The sequence below is a fragment of the Pollicipes pollicipes genome, unplaced genomic scaffold (assembly GCF_011947565.3).
Source record: "Pollicipes pollicipes isolate AB1234 unplaced genomic scaffold, Ppol_2.1 Scaffold_6464;HRSCAF=7665_pilon_pilon_pilon, whole genome shotgun sequence".
Lineage (NCBI taxonomy): Eukaryota > Metazoa > Arthropoda > Thecostraca > Pollicipedomorpha > Pollicipedidae > Pollicipes > Pollicipes pollicipes.
Window position 1 is genome coordinate 53,375 of NW_023596879.1, and position 25,162 is coordinate 78,536.

Here is a 25,162-nt window from a genome sequence, read left to right on the forward strand (position 1 = left end):
TTGTGACAGGATGTGGGCTAATCACAGTCAAAAACTGGTAGAACAGGCTGGTGTAGGCTACGCAACAGTCTGTTCTATTATTAAGATTTTACAGCAACTCCAATCTACCGCTTATGTGACATGCTGGAAGAGACAGATGATGAAACAATTCTGCTTGCGAGCGAAGCAACTGAGACCAGCATAACTGTCCATGGACAGGTACTACGACGCTATTATTTACCCACGCAAGTCGGCAAAAGGAAAATAAATAAGCCATGTACTTGCAAGTCTTTTGATTCCTTCATTTATACCTTTTGCGGGTAATACGCCGGTAAGAAAGCCAACGGCGGCAGAACTGGGTGCCATAAAAACTTGGCACTACTTGTAAGGACGATAGAACACGTCACAAAGCTTTCGTTTCCAATATCCAGACTGCGGCAGATATTATGCATAGAACTTACGCCGGTTTCGATTAAACCCGCCTGGCTCCATCACGCTCCCTACACTGACATCATCATTCGGAACAGCAGCGGGTCGCAAACTGTCGCGACATGTTCACGCGCCTCGTGACAACGTCAGCGCCTACCGCAGTATTGTGCGTCAACTACCAGGTGGTACACTGCAAACGTGCATCTGTGTCACGCTTGCGTCACTCGACACACACGTTAGTCTTCCCCGCCTGCCAATGGAAGCTGCTGACAGGCGTCGTAAGCGCAATGAATGCGGCTGGCGAAGCCTCCATATATGACGTCATGTGGGTTGCATGAACGCCTGGAAATTTACTCGCATGTGCTCATAACTCATTTGAAACGGGTCTAGCAGCCTTTCAGAACAAAACGATTGACCGCGCAGAATATTAACATTTTTCAGCCGCGTTGCTTCATTTTCGGAGCAACTTCGTGTCGTTGTGCTGATGTGCAGCTCAGAGCACCGTGGCTGAACGCTAAAGCCGCCTCTGCCGCTGAACACACTCGACATTTGTCCAAAGCCCTGACAAATGAGAACGGATGCGCCTAGCGAGCGGGTGGCGAGCTACCGCGCGCGCGCGCGCGCGCCGCGGGGTCTCCGAGCGTCATCGCCCCGGCAAATTGCCTGCTTTGACCCCGAACAGGGAGTGAGGCGGACGTGGCGCACATGGCCGTGCGCCAACCCAGCGTGTGCTACAGCCGCCATTGTTATGGCCAAAACCGACTTCGACCGACCACGTGCAAACATGAATGAAGGCGCTCTTCTGTGGTAGGAACTCATGGTGAAACGGTGTCGCGGTATGGTCTGCTCTCAAGAGCCTATGCTTCTGGTTAACACAGGTCTGTAGTTTAATGCTATTGCAAGCCTTGTTGCATCTCGGTCAATTCCACATTTGAAATAGAAAAGCGCACTAGAAATTTCTGCTGTCAATTAAATTGTCCCGCCAACCTCTCTCCGGACAATTATTTTCATTTCACATCGGGGCCCTTGAAAGGTCTTGCATACTTTGTCAAGTGACGCCCGTCATTATCAGCGCAACTTTCAACCATCAGTGACCCGCCTCGGAATTCCAGGTTTCGATCTGCAAAATGCACGTGACTGCCGACCACCTGAGCATCGACCGCAGCTGGAACATGGCGTCCCTAGCAACCGGCGTGTCGTCGATATCGGAAAGGTTTGTTGTAGCAACCAGCCGAAGGCAGTTTGGATGCAGCTGCACCGTTCCCAGCTCGGCCGGGCCGGACCGACACTGGCAGCGACAGACAGATTTATCGAGGTGACTGGCGCGAGTTCACCATTACGCCTGGCCGACTGGAAACGCTACTGGATCACAGGAACATCTGGAGCATTCGATGAAATGAAAACGGGTGGCAAACTACCGGCAGGCACGCAGGCGGCACGGCCCCCTGCCGACGCGGCCGGCAGAGGCGTTAGCGGGGCACGGGTCCCGGCGGCGGCCGCTCGAACCGACCTAGTGCTGCCGAGAGTGCCCCGCGGAACTCAGCCTTTTCTGACTACCAGCTGGACACCCGAAACGGACAACGAGACGCTTGCGTAGGGAACAGCCTCAAACAAATGGCAACGTTTGGAATAACGAAGCAAGGCAAATGGCAAAGCTTGCTTTTTCGCTGCGGAAGGAAACTTGCAATCACTTATTCCCATCTATATCAACGCATCCATACATCCGTTCTCCTGTTTTTTTTCCTACAAGAAATAAAGCTACTACCACTGTCTTGTCTTTCACTTGTTCGCATTTGATCCGGACGATGGAAACGCTGAACCAGAACTGCATTTGAGCTGGGTTAACTGCGCGTCGGTAGCTGCCGGCAGCACCATAGTGGGGACACCTGCATATGTCGCCAGAATGTCAACCCGTTCCCTGAATCTTACGATGCTTTGAGTAGATGCGGCGAACACACTTCAGCTGACTTACTCGAAAATTCCGAGTGCGTCCTCCGACAGGCTGCTAAGCATATCGACAACTCATTCGCCAGTCAGAAAGCCAGCGGCGGGTTAGCCCGTTGGCTGAAGCCGGTACTGTTCTGGCCTGCCAGGCCAGAGGGGAGGGGCAGCGGGGTGAAGTGCACGCCATGACCACGCACGCGCGGCATGTTGCCTGGTACTGTTCTGGCCTGCCAGGCCAGAGGGGCGGGGCAGCGGGGTGAAGTGCACGCCATGACCACGCACGCGCGGCATGTTGCCTGGTACTGTTCTGGCCTGCCAGGCCACAGAGGAGGGGCAGCGGGGTGAAGTGCACGCCATGACCACGCACGCGTGGCATGTTACCTGCTGGCCAAGGGAGCTCGTACAAAACTATGATGCATCAGCTTGCTACGCAACCAACACCGCAGGGGGTCACCATTACCCCATGACTAGCACGCGAAATCATCCGAGCTACGCGCTCAGCAATACGCGTGTCCCGCGAGATTGGTCACTGACAGCGGCAGGCTTATTTGGTTGTGGTGGACCCGGGGGATTGGGGGGTGGACCCGCGCTGCGTGCCCGGTGACCCAGGGAAGCGGGGGCGGGGCGGTATTGTGGGCCAGCTGACCCCGATTCGGGGAGTGTCAGAGAAGCAGCTTTGCACGCGTCGAGCCGATACATCTAATCCGATCTTGATCTTCTGGCCTTTTGTCGGGTTGTGGGTCACGCCTGTCGGGCTTTTACGGGTTACCGATTTTCAACTATTAACCGGATGCGTTTTTGGGTGCGATTCAAACTATACGAAAATATCAGATCAAAGAGGCATGAACAAAAAACGTCCTCCACAATCGCATTTAATGGTCCCAGCTAAAACCCGTAACGACAGGTGGGTCTGTGACACATTTCATGCCTCTGGAACTCTTTCAACTCCGAATGCGACTCTTAACGCTTATATCGGCCCACACCATATCTAGCCCAACCCATCCAAACACGTTAACGGCGACTCAAATAACCACTAAACCCTTCGTACCTAGGGAGAACCTAGTCTTCCGCGACAGTTTGCATGTGGCCTCGCTTACGGGTGGCGCATCACTAAAGCAAATAACCCAATATGGTAGATGTCATGCAGTCATGGCAAAGGAGAAGAAACGAATGGACATAGGTGCCTAAACAATAAATGTTCGAGCTATGTTTAATCTTATTGTATTTGATTTAAACATCTCAAACTTCGGGTATATTCCGGGCAGGTGTCAAAGCGAAGAATGTAATGCGGTTGTTGTGATATTTTAGGGTTTTAACGTTTCCCTGACACTGACTGCTACATGCGCACTAGATAACACTGGTAGGAATTCTGTTTGCGTAAGCGTTATAAGCTGCATAAAATAAAAAACCTAGCCTTCAGATGCATGCAATACATAACGGATTTAGGCAACTGCAAGCATTTCAATGGAAGCGATTAACATAAGTAGAAGATTACACGCAGGCTGTTGCCAAATCAGGTTGTCGGACTTTGACGGGCTGTGTCTCAAGCTGGCCGGGGCGGGACGGGCCGCGGGCTGGCAGTTAGCAAGATAAAATGTGACGCCGCGTCCGTGCCGTGCCCTCCCTAACCCTGCAGCGGTATCTGAGCCGCCACCGATGGTCCAGTGAGCCAGGGTCGGGTTGACACCGTGGGCCAGGAGACCACGGAGCCGCACCTGTCGTGGGCTCAGTGACCCGGGGCTGGGTTGGTGCCGCGGTTCTAGTAAACCGGGCCTGAGCCGTGTTGGTCCAGTGCCCCAGAGAACCGCGTCCAGGTTTGCATCGCTTGACGAAGCTTATCCTGACTGGGTAAATGCAGCCGCTACCAGCTGCACACTACCATACCGCCACAGGGCTGCCACCGCAGCATTGCTCTTGTTGGTGCACCCGTCCCCTTCCAAGCAGCGCCAGTGAACCAGCTGCCTTCCACCGGCACCAGGATCTTAAGCTGCTCGGGACGTCCTTGGCCAACGTCCGGTCTCCGCTGACAGTTGACTGTCAACAGCCAGCTCCGGTGACCGAAGCACCTGCCACCGTCAACAATGGACCCGTGGTGAGTATGCGCAGCCGAGGCAGCTCACTCCTCGGCCATCAAGACCAGCTGTGGGCGCATACTGACGGCGTGAAGCGGAGCCAGGCGCCAGAGCCAGGACCGCCGGTCACTGGCTCACCAGCCGCCAGAGCCAGAACCGCCGGTCACTGGCTCACCAGCCACTGACTTCCGCATGACCAGCGTGACCGCGGATCCCCTGTTCCACCGACTTACGCCGGTACCGCGGATCCCCTGTACCATCGACATACGCCGGTACCGCGGATCCCCTGTACCACCGACATATGCCGGTGCCGCGGATCCCCGGCACCGCAGGTGCCCAGCTAACACGCCTCATTACCACAGGTCAGGGGCTCACCTACCCGGGCACCATCGCTGCCCGGTCAAGACACCCGGCACAGCCCCCCCGGCCGGCCCGTTCCCATGTCGCGCGTGCCCAATAGACACGGCCCGATACCGCGGGGCTGACATACCCGTTGACACGGGTGTCCGGTCGGTATACTCCGGTACGGCGGATGTCCGGTTGGTATACTTCGGTATAGCGGGTGCCCGGTCGATATACTCCGGTACAGCGAGTGCCGGTCGGCGTACTCTGGTACAGCGGGTGTCCGGTTGGTATACTCCGGTACAGCGGGTGCCTGCCTGACGCGGCCCGCTGAGGGCAGCTGCACAGCGCGGGCGGACGCCACCCGCCGCCGGCTGGGGAGGGGGGAGTGGTCCGGCGGGGAGTCACGCAGGATGTAATTAGTTGGCAGCTGGTAAAGCCGCCACCGACACGTTTTGCCTGACGACTTCCTGTCTCCTGTGTCCGAGACGGATTCGGATCTTATCCGGCCGTCCATTGACATTGCAGCTGTGCCATACGACAGCAGGCGTCAATGGCAACCGCGGCGGAGATGTCGACATCTTTGTCGCTAAGTGCTGAACCAAAGTCTGTGTATGACGAGTTGTACTTCTGTGCGCCCCCATCTGTAGTGTGTTGTCGGTGGATGCGATCTCGTGATGCTATGTCTGCCATAGCTGTCTGCTCCAATGTCTGCAGGTGTGTCTGGCCCTCGTCCGGACGTGCGTCTCTGCCCTGTCCGCTGTGTCCGCGATTGCGTATGGCGCGCCGTCTCCGTTTGTCGTGCCGTCTGCGTGCGGGGATCCGTTGTCTGGACGCCTGGCCTTTGTGGCGCACCCGACAGCTTGGCGTGGCTCCCCAGTTATCGGTGAAAAGCCCGTGATGAGCCGGCGGTCCACATGTGAAGCACAGCGTGAACCGAGACGCCAGCGAGCCACGCGTCCAAACCAGCTTTCTGTCACGCCGTCTACACTTTACAGGGCAGAAAACACACAGCCAGCCCGCCCAGCGGGCAGGGTCAGTGCAGTAGCTTCGAGCTGTACCTCGGCACTAGCGATGCCTGCGTATCATTCTCGGATGCAAATGGGGCCGTGGAATATGCGGCAGAGCGCAACAAAAAATGTCTTCCGTAAAACCGTGCTATGTGGAAGTGAAAAAGAATGCCGACTTTATGTGACGCACGACTAAAGAAAGGTGTTGTATCCCTGAAACTGGTATGCGAGTGGTAAAGCTCCTTTGCGCAACCTCCGTCGCTGGTTATGTTCCTTTAGTTAGCGCCACCTCCGTCGCTGGTTATGTTCCTTTAGTTAGCGCCACCTCCGTCGCTGGTTATGTTCCTTTGCGCAACCCCCGTCGCTGGTTATGTTCCTTTAGTTTTTCAGCATGCATCTTCTATTATTTAGAAAAACCGGATTCCCGACAAAATCTGGTCTCTTCAGAACGATGCTCTTAGCTTCAACTTAACCGTTGTCCCACAGTTGAGTGGGGTGAATCGTGATCCAATTTGCCTTTCCCCAAACCTTTGGATGTCATTGTCAACCATTCAAGTCGAAGGAAACAATGGCTCTCGTACGCTGTGTGATGTTGGAAAGGAGAACTACCCGGTCCTGCCGAGGGTGCTCAGCTCTCAGCTGGTCGCCGGCGGCCAAGGCTAGATCGGGAACTCCCACCCCGCTTTCTCGGAGACGTGAAGAAAACAGTGCACGCAAGATTGATTTACGGCTACCCAGCGTGTCCAATCGCGTTAATGACACGTCGGAGAACTGACGAAAGCAGTCGATTGCCGGCGGCCAGCGTTCGCGTTTGGCGGCGACCATTATTGGTATTCGGCATACCTGCGCCACATTGGCGGCGTGCTCCACCCACTGGCCAAACTGCACGACATCAAACCACCCCCGCACCCAGCCAATTCCGCCCAGCCGGCCACCGAGCACGTATGGCCAATCAACGCTGCTGTGCCTGGCTCCCCGCTCCGCCCGACTGCTGCTGGCGGGGGATCCAGCGGCGCGGCTGGCCCTGCACCGCACGGCTCGCCGCCGCGCGTGCAGCCGCCGGCCCGAGCGTGTCACGTGTCGGGCCGACGGGCCGCGAATCGTTGCCTGACCAGGCCCCAACGCGGCCCGCTTCCGGCCTCGGCGGCGGGCGGCGGCGCGCGTGGGAGGCGCCCGCCGCATCGCCGTCCAGCTGCCCAATACATACCTGCAACACAGGGAGCACGCACGTGAGACAGGCTGCGATTGGTTGCCGTGCACGCGACGGAAAACACCATCGTAAGTCTATAAATAGGTACATCAGGCAGTGCTGCGCATGGTCTCGTAGCGCGGCTTAAGAACTTCCTGAACAAAATGAAAAATGTCTGGGGTAGTTTTGTTCCAGTTTGCACTTTCTGGGTCTCAAGACAGCGCAATACCATATTCATAGGATCAACCTCAACAAACGACATCCCCATCGGAAGCTACCGGTTAGTCTTCCAAAAACATACTTTTGAGCACATGCTAAACGAACAGCTTTTTCTCGCCCGCTCCCCTAGGCTGTATTCAGGTAGTGCCATCATGGACTGTTTTATCTGGCTTGGGTTGACAACCATTGGAAACTTAACTACATACGTCGGCTTGCTCCATTATATCGTGAATGCTTTAATGGAAGGTGCACTAAGAGAATTCCGGACGAATGTGGCATTGTGGCAACCCGTGACATGCGTCACACTTGTTTATGCATCCCTAAATCGAGAGCGGACACTATCATCTTGGCACACCCTTTATCGCGTTGTTGCGAGCGTGCAATGCCTCCACGCGGGCGGCCCTGCCGAGTGCGACCAAAGGAGCGGCGCTGCTCGCCTGCGTGCACGGCCTGCACAGCCACAGCAGGTGTACATCGGACTGCCGTGCCGTATCTCGGATGAAAGGCGCACGCTGCTCGCGGCCTCGTGACAAAACGCCCTCTGTTTCTGGCGCGACCAGCGCGTCTCTGCAACTAAAGCAGCGTCGCAACCCAGTCCCAGTCACCGCCACCAGCCCAGTCCCAGTCACCGTCACCAGCCGCCCAGTCCCAGTCACCGTCACCAGCCCAGTCCCAGTCACCGTCACCAACCGCCCAGTCCCAGTCACCGTCACCAGCCCAGTCCCAGTCACCGTCACCAGCCCAGTTCCAGTCACCGTCGCCAGCCCAGTCCCAGTCACCATCATCGCTGATCCCTAGCATTAACCCCAAACTCCGACCTCTCTAAACCATCAACTAGTTCTACCGCCGCACCCCTGCCGGACCCCTCAGCCCGCGCCAAGCGCTGGGTCTGGTGCTGAGCCTGGCGCGGCGCTGGAGCCCGCCGGTGAGGCCGGAGGCAGCGCTGGAGCCCGCCGGTGGGGCCGGCGGCGGCGCTGGAGCCCGCTGGTGGGGCCGGCGGCAGCGCTAGAGCCCGCCGGTGGGGCCGGAGGCAGCGCTAGAGCCCGCCGGTGGGGCCGGCGGCGGCGCTGGAGCCCGCTGGTGGGGCCGGCGGCAGCGCCAGAGCCCGCCGGTGGGGCCGGCGGCAGCGCTGGAGCCTGCCGGTGGGGCCGGAAGCAGCGCTAGAGCCCGCCGGTGGGGCCGGAGCTAGAGCCCGCCGGTGGGGCCGGCGGCAGCGCTAGAGCCCGCCGGTGGGGCCGGCGGCGACGGGCCGGCGGCGGCGGGCTGGGGTTCGGCTTGGTCAGCCGCCCGCGTCCGGTCGGTACGGGGTGTGACGGCGGCGTCCGCGGCCGGCACCTGCCGACACGGTCACCGCCCCCGGCCGGCCCCACCAGGCCCGGCCGCGCCGCATAGACACTGTGACCACGTGAGCGGCTCTGTAGACACTACATACGAGAAACAGATGCCGCAGGCAGGTAACGTAGACACGACCAAATCAGGCAGCTACCGTGGACACGGCCAGACCAGGCAGCCGTTTTAGACCTAACCGGAAAATACCGCAGCTAAAAGCCCAGACTGCATGAGCACAGGAGAGCAGGCCTCAGAGTCCTGTCTGAACGCCGGCCTGGCGCAGTCCACAACGTGCACCCGATCCCCATGCTCTCGGCCCCAGCCCGGCGCAGCCAGCATCGGAAACGGAAGGACTAACATCCGCTGGGACTTCGCCGATAAGGCTCGGTGCCACCACCGGCGTCGAGGCGTGGGAATGGTATGCCAGCGCCGCCAGCTCCCGTGTTGCCTTTCCACCGGATAACCAGGAGCTCAGTCGGTTTTGATCCATGCACGACAGGGCGCGCTCTAGTATCTCCCACCACCGGGCACAGTCGGAGAGAAGGGTGGATTCAGGGGCGTAGGCTTGCAAGATAAGTAAGGGGGAGCGGGGGTGCAAAACAGTACAAAATGACTCAACATGCTCCCCAAAATACGCCAACAAACGGGGTTCTACCCGAATTCGACAACTTCCTTCTCAAAGTTGGGGGGGGGGGGGGCTGGTGTCCAAGTTGGGGAATGAGCTGAAGCCCCCAACTGAAAAGGAAACTATACCCCTAACTATACCCCTGGTTAGATTCGAATTCGCAGCTCACTCGGTCGCTTCAGTATTCCACTTTCTTCGTGAATGAGGAAGGCTTATGTAATGTCGCACGTTTCCGTATGATAGCGAACAACTATAGGCGAAAACAGTCACGATCGCAGGCAAAAATTTTGCTCCGCGCGCTTGGCATTGATCCAGCGTTATTCTATGTCACACATGGCAGCCGCTGGATTTCGTCGCGTTGCCAAATGTCAGCTTCGCGGCGGCCAACTGCGTTCGAGTCTCGTCAGCCTCTCACACAACCTCTCTCAGAAAATATTACAAATTCTACCAACGAAACGCTGACACACTGATCTCACTCATGCGTCAGGAACTGGGAGTACTTCGGAAATCCTCGCATGACGTGACAACCAGGCCTGACAATGCCCGCGCATCACGCGGACTGCGGCGATCTAGTTCGCTCTGTCCCGCATGCACGCTGGGTCTCACAGGATCGTCCCGAGAACTCACTCTCAAGCCACCCTGCACAGCACACTGCGAAGTGCTGCCGCTGCTGCCGTCGAGCGCGGCCGATTTGCCGTGACTCAAACCCAGCTGCTGTCTGCTTAAACGTGACCTGCGACGACAGGTCAGAGCGGCCTTTTACATGCCTCGACACTGGTCGGTGGCGTCGCATCCGGCCTGTGATGCCGACAGTGGTCAGCTCGGCGCTCGTGCCGATCTGTATGCTGGCCACGCGGCCCCTTCTGGCATCGCCAACACGGAATCGGGTCATGATAACGCGACGAAAAGGGAGAAACGCCCCTAAATAAGCACTGGTCGTCATATTTGCCTAGAAATCACATGACGGTCAAATGGGAAGATTGCACGTTCATTCCAACGCCAGGTGGCGCCCTGGAAGTGACGGCCGCTCAGTCCATGCACTGGGCTACTTTCTGAGCGTACAGGCTAGTGCGCCTGCGCTCCGGGTCATGTCCTGAATGCTCGGTCTCCACGGCTGCGGGCCGCCGGCCGAACGACGGAGCCGCGCACTCGACGTAAGGCCTGTGACGCCCTGTGACGTCCTGTGATGCCCTGTGACGTCCTGTGATGCCCTGTGACGTCCTGTGACGCCCCCGACGACCCGCGACGTCTCCGAGCACGACCGTCCGCCGGCTCGGGCCGGGTCGGCAGCCGCGGGCGGGGGTCGGGTCACGCCCGCCATGCCCCGTTTCCTGCGGCGCGGGCGGCACCAGCGGGGCGTCACCGCCGGCCGCCGGCCTCGGAGCGTGACGTGACGCGGCGAGCGGCGGGCCGGCCGGCCGGGCGGGGTCGACCGGCGCATCCTGTGCTTTGGAGGCCAGGACAGCGTGACGGCCGGACGTCCGCCAGTGGGCGTCACAGCCGCGGCACGGAACGGTGCGGCGCGACATGACACGGTACGGTACGACACGGGATGTACAGCCCGGCGGCGGGTCAGTGTGACTCGACTTGATCCGACCTGTCCAAGCGCGGTCAAAAATCTGCCGAGTTCGGTATGTCCGGAACAGTTATACTTCCGACCCCGCTCAGTCTCTTTCGCCGTACCACAGCCTGATTCCTCTACCTCAAACTATAATTCCACCTGGCCCCCTCACCCTGTCTCGGCCTGGACCCACTCTACTCACTCTACTCTCGCCGGATCCCCACTCTGCCTCTGCCTGTTCTCGTCAGGCGTGCCGGACGTGCGGCCGTCGCCACGCGCGAGGCTAGGACCACCAGCCTCCCCAGCTCCGCAGCTCACGTGCGAGTTCCGCCTGTTGACAACGGCTGCGTACTGAACGCAGCCTCGTTTCACTGATCTCTGGAGGTCGCAGAAAGGTCACAGGTGCCGCTTGCAGCTCGCAGTGGGTCCAATTATTAGGACAGCCCTCACGTCCTGTGTTCTTGTTCCCAATGACTTACTGGGCGATCACCTTGACCAGGGCATAATGTCGTCGCCAGTTCGATTCCCTGCCAGGTGTGCAACGCTGCAGTCTGTCGCTACACACGTCAGAGTACCGGGCTTTTTCGACGCACCGGATGTGTGTTACGTCATTTCAGCATCGCGTGTGTCACACTGAGTACGCTCCATCTGCCTGAAACGTACTGAACGCTGGGATCTAGAAAAGGACTTGAACGATGAGAACATTTCAGTACCTGTTCGTGCGTCCCCGGTGACCTCAAGGGCGTCGCTCTGGCCGTACTGCCACCGCTGGCAGCCGCCCACGCCACCCCCGCCGCTGCGGCGACGACGGCGCCACAGCCACCTCCCTGACGTAATCACGTGATCGAGAACCCCTCAGGCACACGTGGTCACCCGCGGCCAGATCCCCCCCCTCCCCCCGAGCCCGGCGCGCTCTCGTGCCTCGCCGACCGGCGGGAGGCGGTCTGTGCAACACTCCGCCGCTATGTGAGACGTCGTGTCGCCTGAACCCGCCAGTCACGCACTTCGGTCGTGGGTTACGGCGACTGTTGCTAGTGGCAGCGAGCTAGCGCTCGTGATAACGGTCTTCTGAAACGCTGCGGTGCTTGTGCATTGATGATGTATGTTCGACAGTCCGAAGCGCGCATCAAGGATGAACGCACGCACCTGCTTTCCATCTGGCATTCACTAAGCACTGGCCTAGGGCTGAAAACCCATAATTAAGGATAAGGCAGTCTTATCATGTCAGAAACAAACCCTCCAGTGGCTGTACAATATATCTAACATTGAACACCCCGTATTCTGCCTCCTCCGTTTCCGCCTACCCCTCCCCCCCCCCCCCCCCCCCCCAGCTGCTGTCCCTCAGTGAAGGGCAGTGGCAAACAGTGGTTACGTGGCTGGCAATTATGCCCGAAAGCGTAAACAGCACGCGCTGCTCCACAAGCAACCATATCTGTCGGATGCAGCGAAGGCGCCTACACCGAAGGTTCTGAACTTTGATACAAAGCATGTTCGTTGCTCTCCTCAAGTCACTAGGCCATATGACAAAGTAGGTATAAGCGTGTTTTTTTCAGACCAAAGGCCAAACGTGCTGTAATATCGTAGCTACTAACGTCATCTGTCGGCCACCACGCAAACACCGAACAGTGTGTGGATCCCAACGTACCAGCAGCATCAGCTACTTGACCGACTTGGGGTCACTTGAACATCTGCCCTGCACAGTCCATTCACTGACGGCACACCATCGCCAGAGCAAGACGCGAGAAACGTCAGCAGGCAATGGCGACTAAGCCCTGTGCGTCCCGGCGCCGCCTCTCGGGCCCCGGCCATGCCGCAGCGCTCCGCTCCGTCTCGGCGAGGCGGCGGCGCCGGCGCGCCCCAGCTGCGGTGGCGGGGTCACCCGGCACGGGCGGCGGCGGCGACCTTTGACTGAGGTCAGCCGGCATGGCCGGCAGCGGGCGCCCTTTCGTGCGCCGTCCGCTGGCTGACACAGCGTCTGGGCCGAACAGCGGCCCGAGCCGGCGGCGGCGGCGGCGGCGGCCTCCGCCGGCCCGGCCCAGCAGCGCACAGCAGGCATTGCCGTGACTGTAGTGCAGCAGATAGCGCTCGGTGTAACTCTCCCTCAGCGCATGGCGCCCGGTCCGCCCTCTCGCCAGGACCTTGAAAACGGCGACGAATCGCAAAAAGCGGACAGGAGCGGCGCGCACAAGTTCGTGACGCGCCATGGCGCCCGCCAGCGCGGTGCGCCCCGGCTCCAAAACACAGCCATTACCGGCCAGCGGTGCGTGGCGTCGCCGGGCGGCACAATACGGCGCGACCTCGGCGGCGGGTCATGCAACCGCCTGCAGCGTGCACCGCACCCGGCGGCCCGCACAATGGCGGCCTTCCGGAGCTCGGACGTCGCCTCCGGGCCCACAATGCGGCGCCGGCACGCTCGTGTAGGGAGTCGGCCGGACCGGCAGAAGCTGTCGCCGTGAGAGGTTGGGGTCGTCGTCAGTCGCGTCGGGCCAGAGCGACGCTGTCGTACGCCGCCTCTGCCCTGGGAGCCCGCTCAGGAAGCGTGATCTGAGAGTGAAAGGAGCTGTTCGCTCGCTGGCTGTTGACCGACGGCGGCGGCGCCCGCCTGCCGACTGTGTCCGTGGCTGTGTATGGTGCCCGGATCGTGTCCGGCTCGTGTCCGGATCACAATCGTCCAGACATAACGGTGACACACTTGGGTCGGCTGGCGAGAGCTGCACCGGTCCACACACCCACACATACACAAATAGCCCGAGGGCTCGCCGCCGGTCAAGTTCCCACGGAATCACGCCCAGCGTTCCCGCGTCCTTCAGTTTTCTCCTCCTAGCCTGCAGCGCGGGACAGCTTGCGCCGATTGAAGAACATTGTCTTGGACAAGAGCTTCGCAACGAAGGGAGAGACGGGTGGCTCGTCTTCACAGACAGTGCATACGGCAAGTCTGATGTCAGAACAGTCACTGGAAAGATTCGGTGCATGCATGGCTGGACCATGGTTGGACCAGGCGCTGGGGAAAAAACACGCTCCCTCAGAAAATGGGCATAGAAAATACTCCTGTTTCCATTTCACCATCGGCGAAGACACCGGACAACGGGCAGCGGGTAAGCGGGTATTGGAAAACGCTATTTTCCTGTGCGTGGCGTATGCACCTGGACTTCCTCTGCTTACAACTTTTCTGGTATCGGTGACCTGGGTCCAGGGATGCATTCGACTTCCCGCCGGTTATCAGGAGCTGGCTAACGAAGTCATTACAAATATACTGCGTAACGCGCACTGGACCAATCAGCACTGGCCAATCGCGCACTGGCCAATCAGCAGTGCTGCCGCCTCCAGCGGCCGGCCGGCCGTGGCGCGTGCCGCCCCTGACCGCTGTGACGCCGTCAGAACTGGCTCGGCGAGGCTCTGCGGCGTTGCCGACCCGCCGCCGCCGAGGCGGGGCTGGGCCCGAAAGGTACGATACAGGCGAGCTGGGCCCGTGAGGCTCGGCAGACGCGAAGCTGGGCCCTCGAGGCACAGCCGCCAGCTAGAGCTGCTCGGGGTTTTGGTGGAAGCGACCTGTCATTGAGCCAACCGCGGTCCGGAGCTGCCCCCCCCCCCCCCTTCCCCAGACAGTTTATGCTGTATTCGCTGATATGGTTTCAGCCATATGCGAATCGCTCTAATTCTGGCCAAAGTGGGCACCAAACGACAAACAAGCGTGCACAACCGTGCACAGCAGTCACACAGCCTGAACGGCCTAAGTTGCGCCACCTGCCGGGGCCTGCTTTTCCTCACGGCCCAGTACGCCTCATCGCTGGTGGCTCTGCAGGCTTTCTCTTTCAGCCCAGCGGCCCGCTTGCCGTTCAAACAGCTGATTTTACGCGCATTGTGCGGCGGCGCTGGTCATAAAACACAACTTGTAGGCTCCCCAGCGCGCGCCTGGACCTAGCCCGACTGATTCATCACCTTTTATCGAAATGTCATGCAAAGCGTGGAGCGCATTTGCAAGCTCGCAGCAGCACCGCGCCGAAGGTACGGCAACACCGCTCGGACATCTCGGGTGGGAGGGGGGGGGGGGGGCATTCATGACGTCACACAGTCGTCGGAAAGCGCTCGGCGCATGTTTCAACACATACGAAGGATCCATTACGATCTCACCGCTGTAACAGCGGACGACCCTGACACGTCACAGGGCCCGTGTGTGAGGCCCGCGAGCTCGGCGACGTCATCTGGGCCAGCGGCACCGGACAACGCGGCGAGTCGACGGGGTCGGGGCGGCGGGCGGGGGGGGGGGGGAAGGGGAGGAGGCGCTGGAACTGCCGCTGGCGCCAGGTGCCGCCGCCAGGAAGGAAGAGTGACCGGCGCCGCGACGCAGCCAGCCGTAAAATTGGGGTGGGGCCGGCGGAGCTCGCCGCCCCACAGGAGGGGCCGACATCGACTACAGAGGCGGCCAACGCGCGAGCCCCGATCGACATCGATCCAAAGAGAATTGGTCAGACGGGCCGGAGCCCGCCCCCGGCGCACCGGCCGCCGGCGCTCCTTAACAGCAGGTACGCCTGTAACGCATCAGCTCCCGACCGCCCTCAGACCACATACGTGTCATAGGCAGGACGTCGGACGACTCCGAGCGGAGAGCGATGCACAAACACGCGGAGTTGGCGTCTGGTCACCAGATACCATACTCTGATTATGTCGTCCGCAAGAAGCCTCCCCCACTCGGAGCGATGCCGTATGACATCGGTGATTGCAAACCCGGCCGACCGCCGGCGGGGTGGCCGCGGGGCCAGTCCGAGTCTCTGACGGCCGAGTGCCGGCCGCCCCACCTATCGACCGCCCCAGCCAATCCCCGGCGATCCCGGGTAATGAGCATCTCATAACCACACGGCGCCAATAAGCCGCACGCGGCCGCACGAGTTCTGCCGCACGCGGGCGTGCCGCGTGCATGGCTCTGGTTCGGGCACGAGGTCCCTCTGTCAATCGCGCCAATCTGGGCCGTGCGGGCCGGCCCGCTGCGAAGCGGCGGAGCGAGCGGGTTGTATCACCGCTGGGGAGCGCCGTGCCGCCGCTGGGGAGGGGGATCATGTCACCGCTGGGGAGCGCCGTGTCACCGCTGGGGAGCGCCGTGTCGCCGCTGGGGGGGGGGGGACCGTGTCACCGCTGAGGAGCGCTGTGCCACCGCCGGGGAGGGGGACCGTTTCACCGCTGGGGGGCGCCGTGTCACTGCTGGGGAGGGGGCTCGTATCATCGCTGAAGAGCCGATCTCTTGCTCAGGAGCCGAGCAAAAACCGAGCGTGCCCCCGAGGCGCATCGGTTTTTGCTTTCTGGAGCTGGACTCATTTCAGCTGGGTTTGTTTTTGCTTTCTGGAGCTGGACTCTTCTCAGCTGGGTTTGTTTTTGCTTTCTGGAGCTGGACTCTTTTCAGCTGGGTTTGTTTTCTTCCATGCAAGCTCGGCTGAACAAATATCGTATGCGCTTGTCAAGCGTTTTGTCCGCACACAAAGAGCCTTTTGAGCCGGCACCCCCATGTGCCAACAAAGGGCCGTGACCTTATCCTCTGCTCCTGTTTGGTAAGCCGGGCGGGCTGTAGGGCATGACCGCGCGTCCGCCTTGGTGGCACCACTACACCGCCACACCCAGGAGCACCAGTATCTCCCGTGTCACCTGCACCAGCCCACTGTGAATGGCGGCGTGGGTCTGTAGCTGTCTGAGGCGGTGATGCAGCGAAGGCCGAATAATGGCCGCTGATACTGTACGAGCAATTACTTTGAACCCGTTAAGTGGTTGGTCACACGAAGAAGATGCTTGTTCTTTTCTGTAACATAAGGAGAACTGCAATTCCTGCGCAGTTTTTCAACTTAAGCGTATCCCAAACACCAGAAATAATGTCCCGTTCGCACCCTGGCTTCAACCGCGACGCTGCTAACAAAGCCTTGTCATAATGAAATCACCCCATGCGTTATTCTCATTTCATTGGGCCCAGGGCGAACGCCAAAACTCTCCAAGATTAGTACAGCGTATAGTAAAAACTCCATAGCAAAACGCACGATACCAAGTGAATTAGGAGTGTATACCTCAACTTACCACGCCTTACACTCGAAAATGTTTTCGGTGGGCCCTGTCGCTTCATGTATGTTTCATCGTCGTCGCCCTCCAAGACCTCGTTCCATGCCGGCCAACAAAGGATCGACGCGGCATTCAAGTCGGGAAATGCTGGTGATACGGTATGCATTCGTCATCAATGGATCGTACGTTTCTATTGAAGACCTAATGCAGGCAATCACTCATTGTGTGCTGAACAATAAAATGCACGCCATGGGGCCAGTGAAAACTGCAAAAGCCGCCACCGCGCCACGGCCGTTTCATTTCCATTTGACGATTCCCTCACTCAGCCATCCTGTGTGCCGTTCAGCCTGCAGCCTGAGCCTATCTCAGGAGCCGAGGCCCTGCACCGGGATACCTGAGGTCAACAGGGGACGTCCACGGGACGGCCGGGTCTGCCCGCAGGCCTGCCGCCCGACCTCGTGCCGTCGCGGCCCGTCGGCCCGCTCGACCGTCCGACCTCGTACCGTCGCGGTCCGCCGGCCCGCTCGACCGTCCGACCTCGCACCGTCGCGGTCCGTTGGCCTGCTCGACCGTCCTACCTCGTACCGTCGCGATCCGCGGCCCGCTCGACCGTCCGACCTCGTACGGTCGCGGTCCGTTGGCCTGCTCGACCGTCCGACCTCGTACCGTCGCGGTCCGTCGGCCTGCTCGACCGTCCGACCTGGTACGGTCGCGGTCCGTGGCCCGCTCGACCGTCCGACCTCGTACCGTCGCGGTCCGTGGCCCGCTCGACCGTCCGACCTGGTACGGTCGCGGTCCGTGGCCCGCTCGAAACCGCACCGTACCTGGCTGGTTGCGCACCCGGTCGAGCCGACCGGCCGGGCCGCGGCCAGGCCGCCCACTCACGGCGCACCGGCCCGCCGCCACTGTGCCCGCGACCCGCCGCCGGCCTGGCGCCTTCCGGCGCACCGTGCGCCCACAGGAACACAGGTGTGCAGCGGAGCGTCCGAGCGGCACCACCCCCCCCCACGCTCGGGCGTCGCATGTCGGGCGGCGGCGCGCCGACCCCAGCCCCCCCGCGCCCAGCTCCGGCTGGCCGCTACCGGGGGTGTCCCGCCGGACGGCCAGGCCTCTCAGGGTCACCTGCGCTGGGGTGCCCTGGGGCTTACCGGCAGGGCAAGGTGACAGTTATCCAGCTATGCCCTGTCCGGGAAAAGTTTGATGCAAAACCGGATAGTTATAAGCGGTGCAGGGAAGGAAAAATCCGTCGCTTTCAATCACATCACGCGACAGGGTTGTCGGGTGTTACACTTCGGCTGCTGGGAGAAGTGCGCGGCCACCAGTTTCGAGACTCGTGCGGCGACGGAGCCGGGCTGCGAGCCGGCACAGACAGAGCCGTGCGAGAGTGGGGCCGGGGCCGAAGCCGGCGCCGGAGCCGGGGCCGGAGCCGGAGCCGGAGCCGGAGCCGAACCGGAGCGGGTGGGAGGCCCGGGGAGCTGGCGGCCGGGCGGTGCAGCGCGGCTGCGGCGGAGAACGACTTTCCTCGTCCGGCCGAATGCCCGACTGGGAGTCGGCGGCGGCGAGAACACGGCAGCGGTGCGAGCGAGGACAACCCCAGGAAGGCAGCCCGCTCCCGTATGTCCTCACAACGTCGAGCCGAACCGCCTTGAGAAGCAGGCAGACATCGCGAGCCCCTACGACGGAAAGCCTGCCGGCCTGCTGAATCCGATTCGTTCACACACACGTGCAAAATTCGCAACTACCATACTGTGGTGAATTACGAACTCACGAAATCGTTGAAATAAGTTTCAACATCACTAGCTTGAATGCCTGCTTGACCTTTTGCTTGAACTGCCACACAGCGTCTGTTCTGCTCAACTGTTCAGCGTCCTCGGAGCACGAGACACCACACCGCCGACAGTATGGATGGCCCCAGCAGACACCACACCGCCGACAGTGTGGATGGCCCCAGCAGACACCACACCGCCGACAGTGTGGATGGCCCCAGCAGACACCACACCGCCGACAGTATGGATGGCCCCAGCAGACACCACACCGCCGACAGTATGGATGGCCCCAGCAGACACCACACCGCCGACTATGGATGGCCCCAGCAGACACCACACCGCCGACAGTATGGATGGCCCCAGCAGACACCACACCGCCGACAGTGTGGATGGCCCCAGCAGACACCACACCGCCGACAGTGTGGATGGCCCCAGCAGACACCACACCGCCGACAGTGTGGATGGCCCCAGCAGACACCACACCGCCGACAGTGTGGATGGCCCCAGCAGACACCACACCGCCGACAGTGTGGATGCCCCAGCAGACACCACACCGCCGACAGTGGATGGCCCCAGCAGACCACACACACCGCCGACAGTGTGGATGACCCCAGCAGACACCACACCGCCGACAGTATGGATGGCCCCAGCAGACACCACACCGCCGACAGTGTGGATGGCCCCAGCAGACACCACACCGCCGACAGTGTGGATGACCCAGCACCAGACATGTCCGAGACTTCCAGCACCGGACAATTAACACCTACGCTACACTACACGCTCACACAGGACGCAAGCATCGAGGCCGACTGAACGCCAGTGCGTGGACATCACAAAAACCTGTTGGTGATTGGGCTCTCGGGCGCGCGACGATTGCCGAGCCGAGTCTGCGCCCGAATGAGCAGTGAACAACGGCGGGTGGAGATTGACAACGAGCGGACACCGACAGCCGGCGAGCGGACAGCGAGCGGCAGTGACCGACGACCGGCGACAACAGAAGAGAGAGAGAGAGACAAAGAGAGAGAGAGAGAGAGAGAGAGAGAGAGAGAGAGAGAGAGAGAGAGAGAGAGAGAGAGAGAGAGAGAGAGAGAGAGAGAGAGAGAGAGAGAGAGAGAGAGAGAGAGAGAGAGAGAGAGAGAGAGAGAGAGAGACAGAGACAGAGAGAAAGAGAGGGAGAGAGCGTAAGCGGGTAACAACAGCGAGCGGGCAGTGAGGCGGTGGGCGAAAGTGAGCGAGTAACGGCAGTGAGCAAGGAACGACAGAGAGCGGAGAGCAACGGCAAGCGGAGAGCGACGGTGAGCAGGGGGTGACGGTGAGCGAGGGGAGAGCGACAGTGCACGTCTGTCGGTCGCGGGGGGGGGGCGACAGTGCGCGTCTGTCAGTTGCGCACGGCACGCCGAACCCGTGGACAGGAGTGGGGGAAAGTCTTTCCCAGCGTGCCGGGTTACGGGCGGCGTTATTTTCCTCCCACCTTGAACTCTGACCGGCGGTGAGCGACGGGCGACAGTGGCTGACTGGCGCTCGCACCCTGATGCAAACACCATCAGCGCCACGCTGAGAACGCTCGCAGAGCTTCGCCTACACCTGCAGCCAAGTGCGGCTGCGGTGGCTTGGCGACGGCCGGCCAACGCTGGCAGATCACTCACGGGAGCGGTCGCCACTCACCACTGCCACCGATCGCCACTCACCACCGTCACCGGTCGTCATTCACCACCGCCACCGATTGCCACTCACCACCGCCACCAGTCGTCACTCATCGTAGCGGCTCTGTTTCGGCGACCCGGTGGTGGTCACAACGCTGACACATGGTCGCTGCGTCGGGCATCACGCCCCGCATCATGAAGAGCGTGTGCGGAGGCCGACACTCCAGGACCGTGTCAGGCCGAGACTGACACTGCAGGATCGTGTCAGGCCGAGGATGACACTCCGGGACCGTGTCAGGTCGGGGCTGACACTCTGGGACCGTGCAGACCATGGCAGACCTTCTAACCGCGTTCCAGCCAAACCATGACCTTGAGACGACACGAGCGCGTGCTAAGTGTCCTGGCGAGCTGCCGTGCGGTGATGAAACAAGAGCCCAAGTAGCCAATCAAGGGTTGACGGGTTGTTAGGCTGAAAATAGCCTACCTTCGATAGCTGTGCTCATGGTAATGAGACAGCTTAGCATCGAACAATCACAATAAACCCATGCTTGTTCATTAGCATCGTTTAGCCAAATCCCCCTTGATGATCGAAAGCCAATCATTGTTATCATGTGGAATGTTAAATCAGAATTTCGAAAACACCTGGAGCTCAAGGTCTTCCTTGCTTGTATCAATAATGGTCAATCAAGGATTGGCTGGTGTGACCCATAACCGCGGTCGTTAACATTTCTGACCTCAGCAACGTCCTGGCGTTGGTAACGATCCGTTCCGTGCCGACCCATGGCACGGGTTGATTCTCCCTCACTCGCAGCTCGGTTATGTCAACCGGCTCCCGCGTCAGGCGAGCGAGCTGATAAAGACGCATTCCGGTCTATAATTAAGTCGACCACGACCGCTCAGCACACACGAGTCGGCGGAGGATTTACGCATGCGACGGCATGGCCCCGTCGTGCATAATTCACTGTACACGTGCAAGGCATGGATCCAGGAGGGAAGCAGTCCCCTCTCCACTTCGACAGAAAGACACCTACACTGGATATGAATACGATTCGTCAACTCCGTTTTATCGGGAGGACAGGCTTGGACAAGACGCATGGAATGGTCAGATCCTCCACACCAGACGCACGAAATGGTAAGATCCTCGACACCACACGCATGGAATGGTAAGATCCTCGACACCAGACGCCTGGAATGGTCCGGTCCTCGATAGTTTGCTTTGTACTCTTGGACCAGCACTTATAACGTGTACTGCAGAGGCAGTGCATGCACAGGTTTGGATAAACCGCAACAGCACGAACCGACACAAACAATACCAAACGTCACCGATTTCTCTGCCGTTCTCTTCACGCACACTTGTACTGCTTCTTATCATACCATACGCAGCTTTGGGACACGATGCCTGGTGATTGGCGATGCCGTGGGGTGACGAAGTGAACAGCTACAGTCAGCGACGATATCGCTTGTTGCGCGCGTTTGGTGTACATGTTTCATTCTCCATCTCCTCTGTTAGAATATCGCGTCAGTTTTCGTCGGCAACTGAATACGTGCTGCCGTATACAATTTTTTCCAGCTAGCGAGTGCTGCGAACTGAGCTCTACACCCACGTCAGCCCATCTGACCGCTGTACATAGGCCGTCTCAAACTCGGCCTATGTACAGCAGCTGCGGCAGCACGACGAGTAGAATGGCTGAAACGCCGGCAGTGCAGGGATGTAGTCCTGCCAGTGGCGGCCACCGCTGAAGTAGCGCCGGCACTGATGATGATGACTGATGGGCGAGCTGACATCATCAGGACTCATCCAATGCGCTTGATAATTGACAAATGATAACTTACAGCAAGTAGCGGAAATTATCCTGATGTCAGCAGCAGCTGGGTTACTATGCGTTAGGATGTGCCGACAGACTCCGTGCCTCCAGTTCGGCAGGCTTGCGAGGAACAGCGTGCAGCTCTCATCGTAATCTGATGTATATACGCAAGGGTCCTCTGCAGCATACATATTCTTAACCATTCGGTGGAAGTTTTAACAGGCAAACCGGGTCTAAAGACTATCGCCATCGCCACACATCCAAACAGTCATTACGGTCCAACACCGGTCGGACTGAGGAATGACGGAAGGCAAGTGTGCGAGGGAAGTGTCTTTAAACCTCGGTAAAGGTCTCGGTATAGCCCTGTGTTGCGTGCGAGTGGTCGGCGGATGTCGCTCGATGTCGCTCGAGCAGACGCGATATCTCGGCCAGACCTCCACCGGACACACCTCCTGCGCTATGCGACGGGTGTCATCGCCAGACCTACGACAAACCGATTCTACCGATACCGATACCGCCGATTCCCATATCAATCTACACTTAGCAGCGTCGAATTCGAACCGGCCGGCACTGTGCCGTTTCGGCGCCGCGGGGTTCAGATCGATCCGTCGGCGCCAGATGGACATGACGCCGTCCTCCATCCTCAGCACGCCGCTGGGGGACCGCGGACTCGGGCCCACCTCTACTCGGTCCGGAGACGGCTCCAACACGCCGGCGTCGCCCGGCGGGGTGGCACCGGACGCCGGCCTGCGACAGCGGACCAGTACCGTCGCTCGACACGGCGGGCCAGGTGGCCCACCTTCCTCCGCTCGCTGGGGCGGCACCGGACGCCGGCCTGCGACACCGGACCAGTACCGTCGCTCGACACGGCGGGCCAGGTGGCCCACCTTCCTCCGCTCGCTGGGGCGGCACCGGACCCCGGCCTGCGACACCGGACCAGTACCGTCGCTCGACACGGCGGGCCAGGTGGCCCACCTTCCTCCGCTCGCTGGGGCGGCACCGGACCAACTTCCGGCGATTACGGGCGCGAGTGGCGGCCGGGTCGGACGGAGCCGGGTCGGGCGGCCGCCTCCGCTGGCACCCGCGTGCCCCGCACGCTCCGGGTCCTCGTGGACGCCCTGGTGATCCCGGGCTGGCGCTGGCTGTTCGCAGCCGCCTCCCGACACGCCGCTGGCTGCCCGCGACTGACGCGCGCGGGTGTTCCCCGCCCCGTCCACGCACTGCCCGCATGGCCACCGCTGACACCGGGGCCACCGCCGTCCGGTGTCGCTCGATTTACGAACGTGTCCGTCAAAAACCTCGGCTCGACATCAGGATCACTCATCTATACCGCGTGCCCACAACAGCGAAACGACCGCTGCCACGAGCAGACAATGGCATGCCTTTCTGAAGCTCGAGCCCCATCCTCAACCACAATGCTCCGAACATTCTACTTCAGGGACCTATGTAATAGGAGCCAGGAACCTGAAAGGAAGGACATGCGGACTATCCAATGTCCCAATCTACCAAATCCCAATGTTCCATTCTACCAAATCCCAATATCCCATTCTATCGAGCTTCGTCTCTGCTGGATGGTGTGCTCGGCCGTGCCATCCGCTCCGCCTGCCCCAGACTCGACCGGCCGGAATCAGGGCCTGCCGGCCGGGTCACGGTGCCGTACCACGCAGTGTGATGTATACCGCTGACACCAGAGCCAAATCCGCGAGTGCCGTGTGTGCGTGTGCCGAGATGTGGGAAACATGCGGCCACTTTGCCGCACGTATCGCGTATTTATGCACAGGTTTCACAACTGACGCAGTCATCCGGTACAGTTTAGCACGTGCCGGGTCCGCCAGCGTTGTGCAACGCCAGCCGCCGGCCGCCCGCACGAACCGCATGGAAATGCTTGCTGACGGCTGGCGTTTGAGCCGGTAAGAATGGGGAGCGTGCCGTTTGGAGACGACGATTCAAAAACAGCGGAGGATGAATCTATGCACTGGCAAGCTCAGCCGACTGAACCATGAGCCGGCCGCTACACACGAGGACTGCTGGACAGAGCCTGTCCCCCTGCCTGCTGAAAGCTACCGATCAGACAGGGCCTGTCGCCGGTGTCTGGAGGGCTGCCCGACAGACAATGTCTGCTGTCTGGTGGCCGGGGCGGACGGATCGGCCGGCTCCCGGCCGAAGCTGCGCTGGCGGGGTGGCTCAGGCTGCACCGGCGTCGCCGAGCGCTCGCGGAAAGCCGACACGGGAGCGCAGGCGAAACCGAAAACCGCGGCAAACAGAGCGGACCCGCACGGGCCCGGTCCGAGCCAGCCAGCGTGCGTGGCCGGGCTGCGGGCTCCTCGGAGCTGACTCGAGGATATGGGCAGCAGAGAGCCCGTCGCCCAGAGCTGAGCTGCAGGCTCGGCGTGGTCGGGTTCGGTGTTCGGTGTCCGTGAGCTCGGTTGACCACAGCCGGCCTCGAACGGTGCCGGGCCCGGATTTCACGTGTCCCTTATGGTCTGGCTTGGGGCCTCGCTGACTTCAGTGAGCGGTGGGACTGGTCTAGCACGGTACGAGGAGTGGGGTCCCTCGTGGGTCGGCGACCTACCGCCGAGTTCGGTCGCCGGACCTGCGGACGGAAGCGCAGCCGGTCCAGCGGCGCCGGCCGGAGGCGCCACGTGCCACTCACCTCCTCCTCTCCGTTCTGCGTGTTCACCGAGTCCATGCTCTGGCTGAGGCACGTGGTGTCCATGGCGTCGGCTGTGGCGGCAGCGGGCGGCTGGCACGGCAGACGCGGCAGCACTGCCCGGACCTGGTGTGCGCCGGCCGACGGTGGCGCTCCGTGTGGTGGCGCGCCGCCCTGTCATGCGCCGCTACACCGGGCTCACCTCAGCGCGGCGGCGCGGCGGCAGGTGCGGATCCGGCCGCACCGCTGCCGGGGCACGTGCCGGCGGCGGTCGCGCCGCCGGCCGCGTCGCACGGTGGAGGGCACGGCGCTGGTTGACGACGACCCTCAAGCGGGCGTGGGTGGACGGCCGTTGTGTTCCGTGTCCTAGCGGTCCGTCCGGCAGCTGACGGGGACTGGCATTAGGGGATAGCCCGCTGCTTCTCGGCTGTTTTGTGTAGCCAAGGGGCATGCACACCGCACAGCTGCGACCGCAAGTCGTTAGTCGACATTGTCCAACTGATGGATACATATGTAACAAAGCACGGAATGTTGACATGAAGCGGACAGGGCAGCAATGGGAG

The 25,162-nt window shown here is 60.7% G+C and overlaps 1 protein-coding gene across 2 annotated transcripts in view; it reads right to left on the reverse strand.

Moving 5' to 3' along the window:
* LOC119106916 (protein couch potato) overlaps positions 1 to 24,743 on the reverse strand; it is a 43,238-nt gene extending 18,495 nt beyond the window's left edge. For both annotated transcript variants that reach the window (XM_037230267.1, XM_037230266.1), the window contains exon 1: positions 24,603 to 24,743. In XM_037230267.1, coding sequence (XP_037086162.1) covers positions 24,603 to 24,665 — 63 coding nt within the window. In that variant the 5' untranslated portion in view covers positions 24,666 to 24,743. The remainder of the gene's footprint in view (positions 1 to 24,602) is intronic.
* Positions 24,744 to 25,162: the final 419 nt, after the last annotated feature.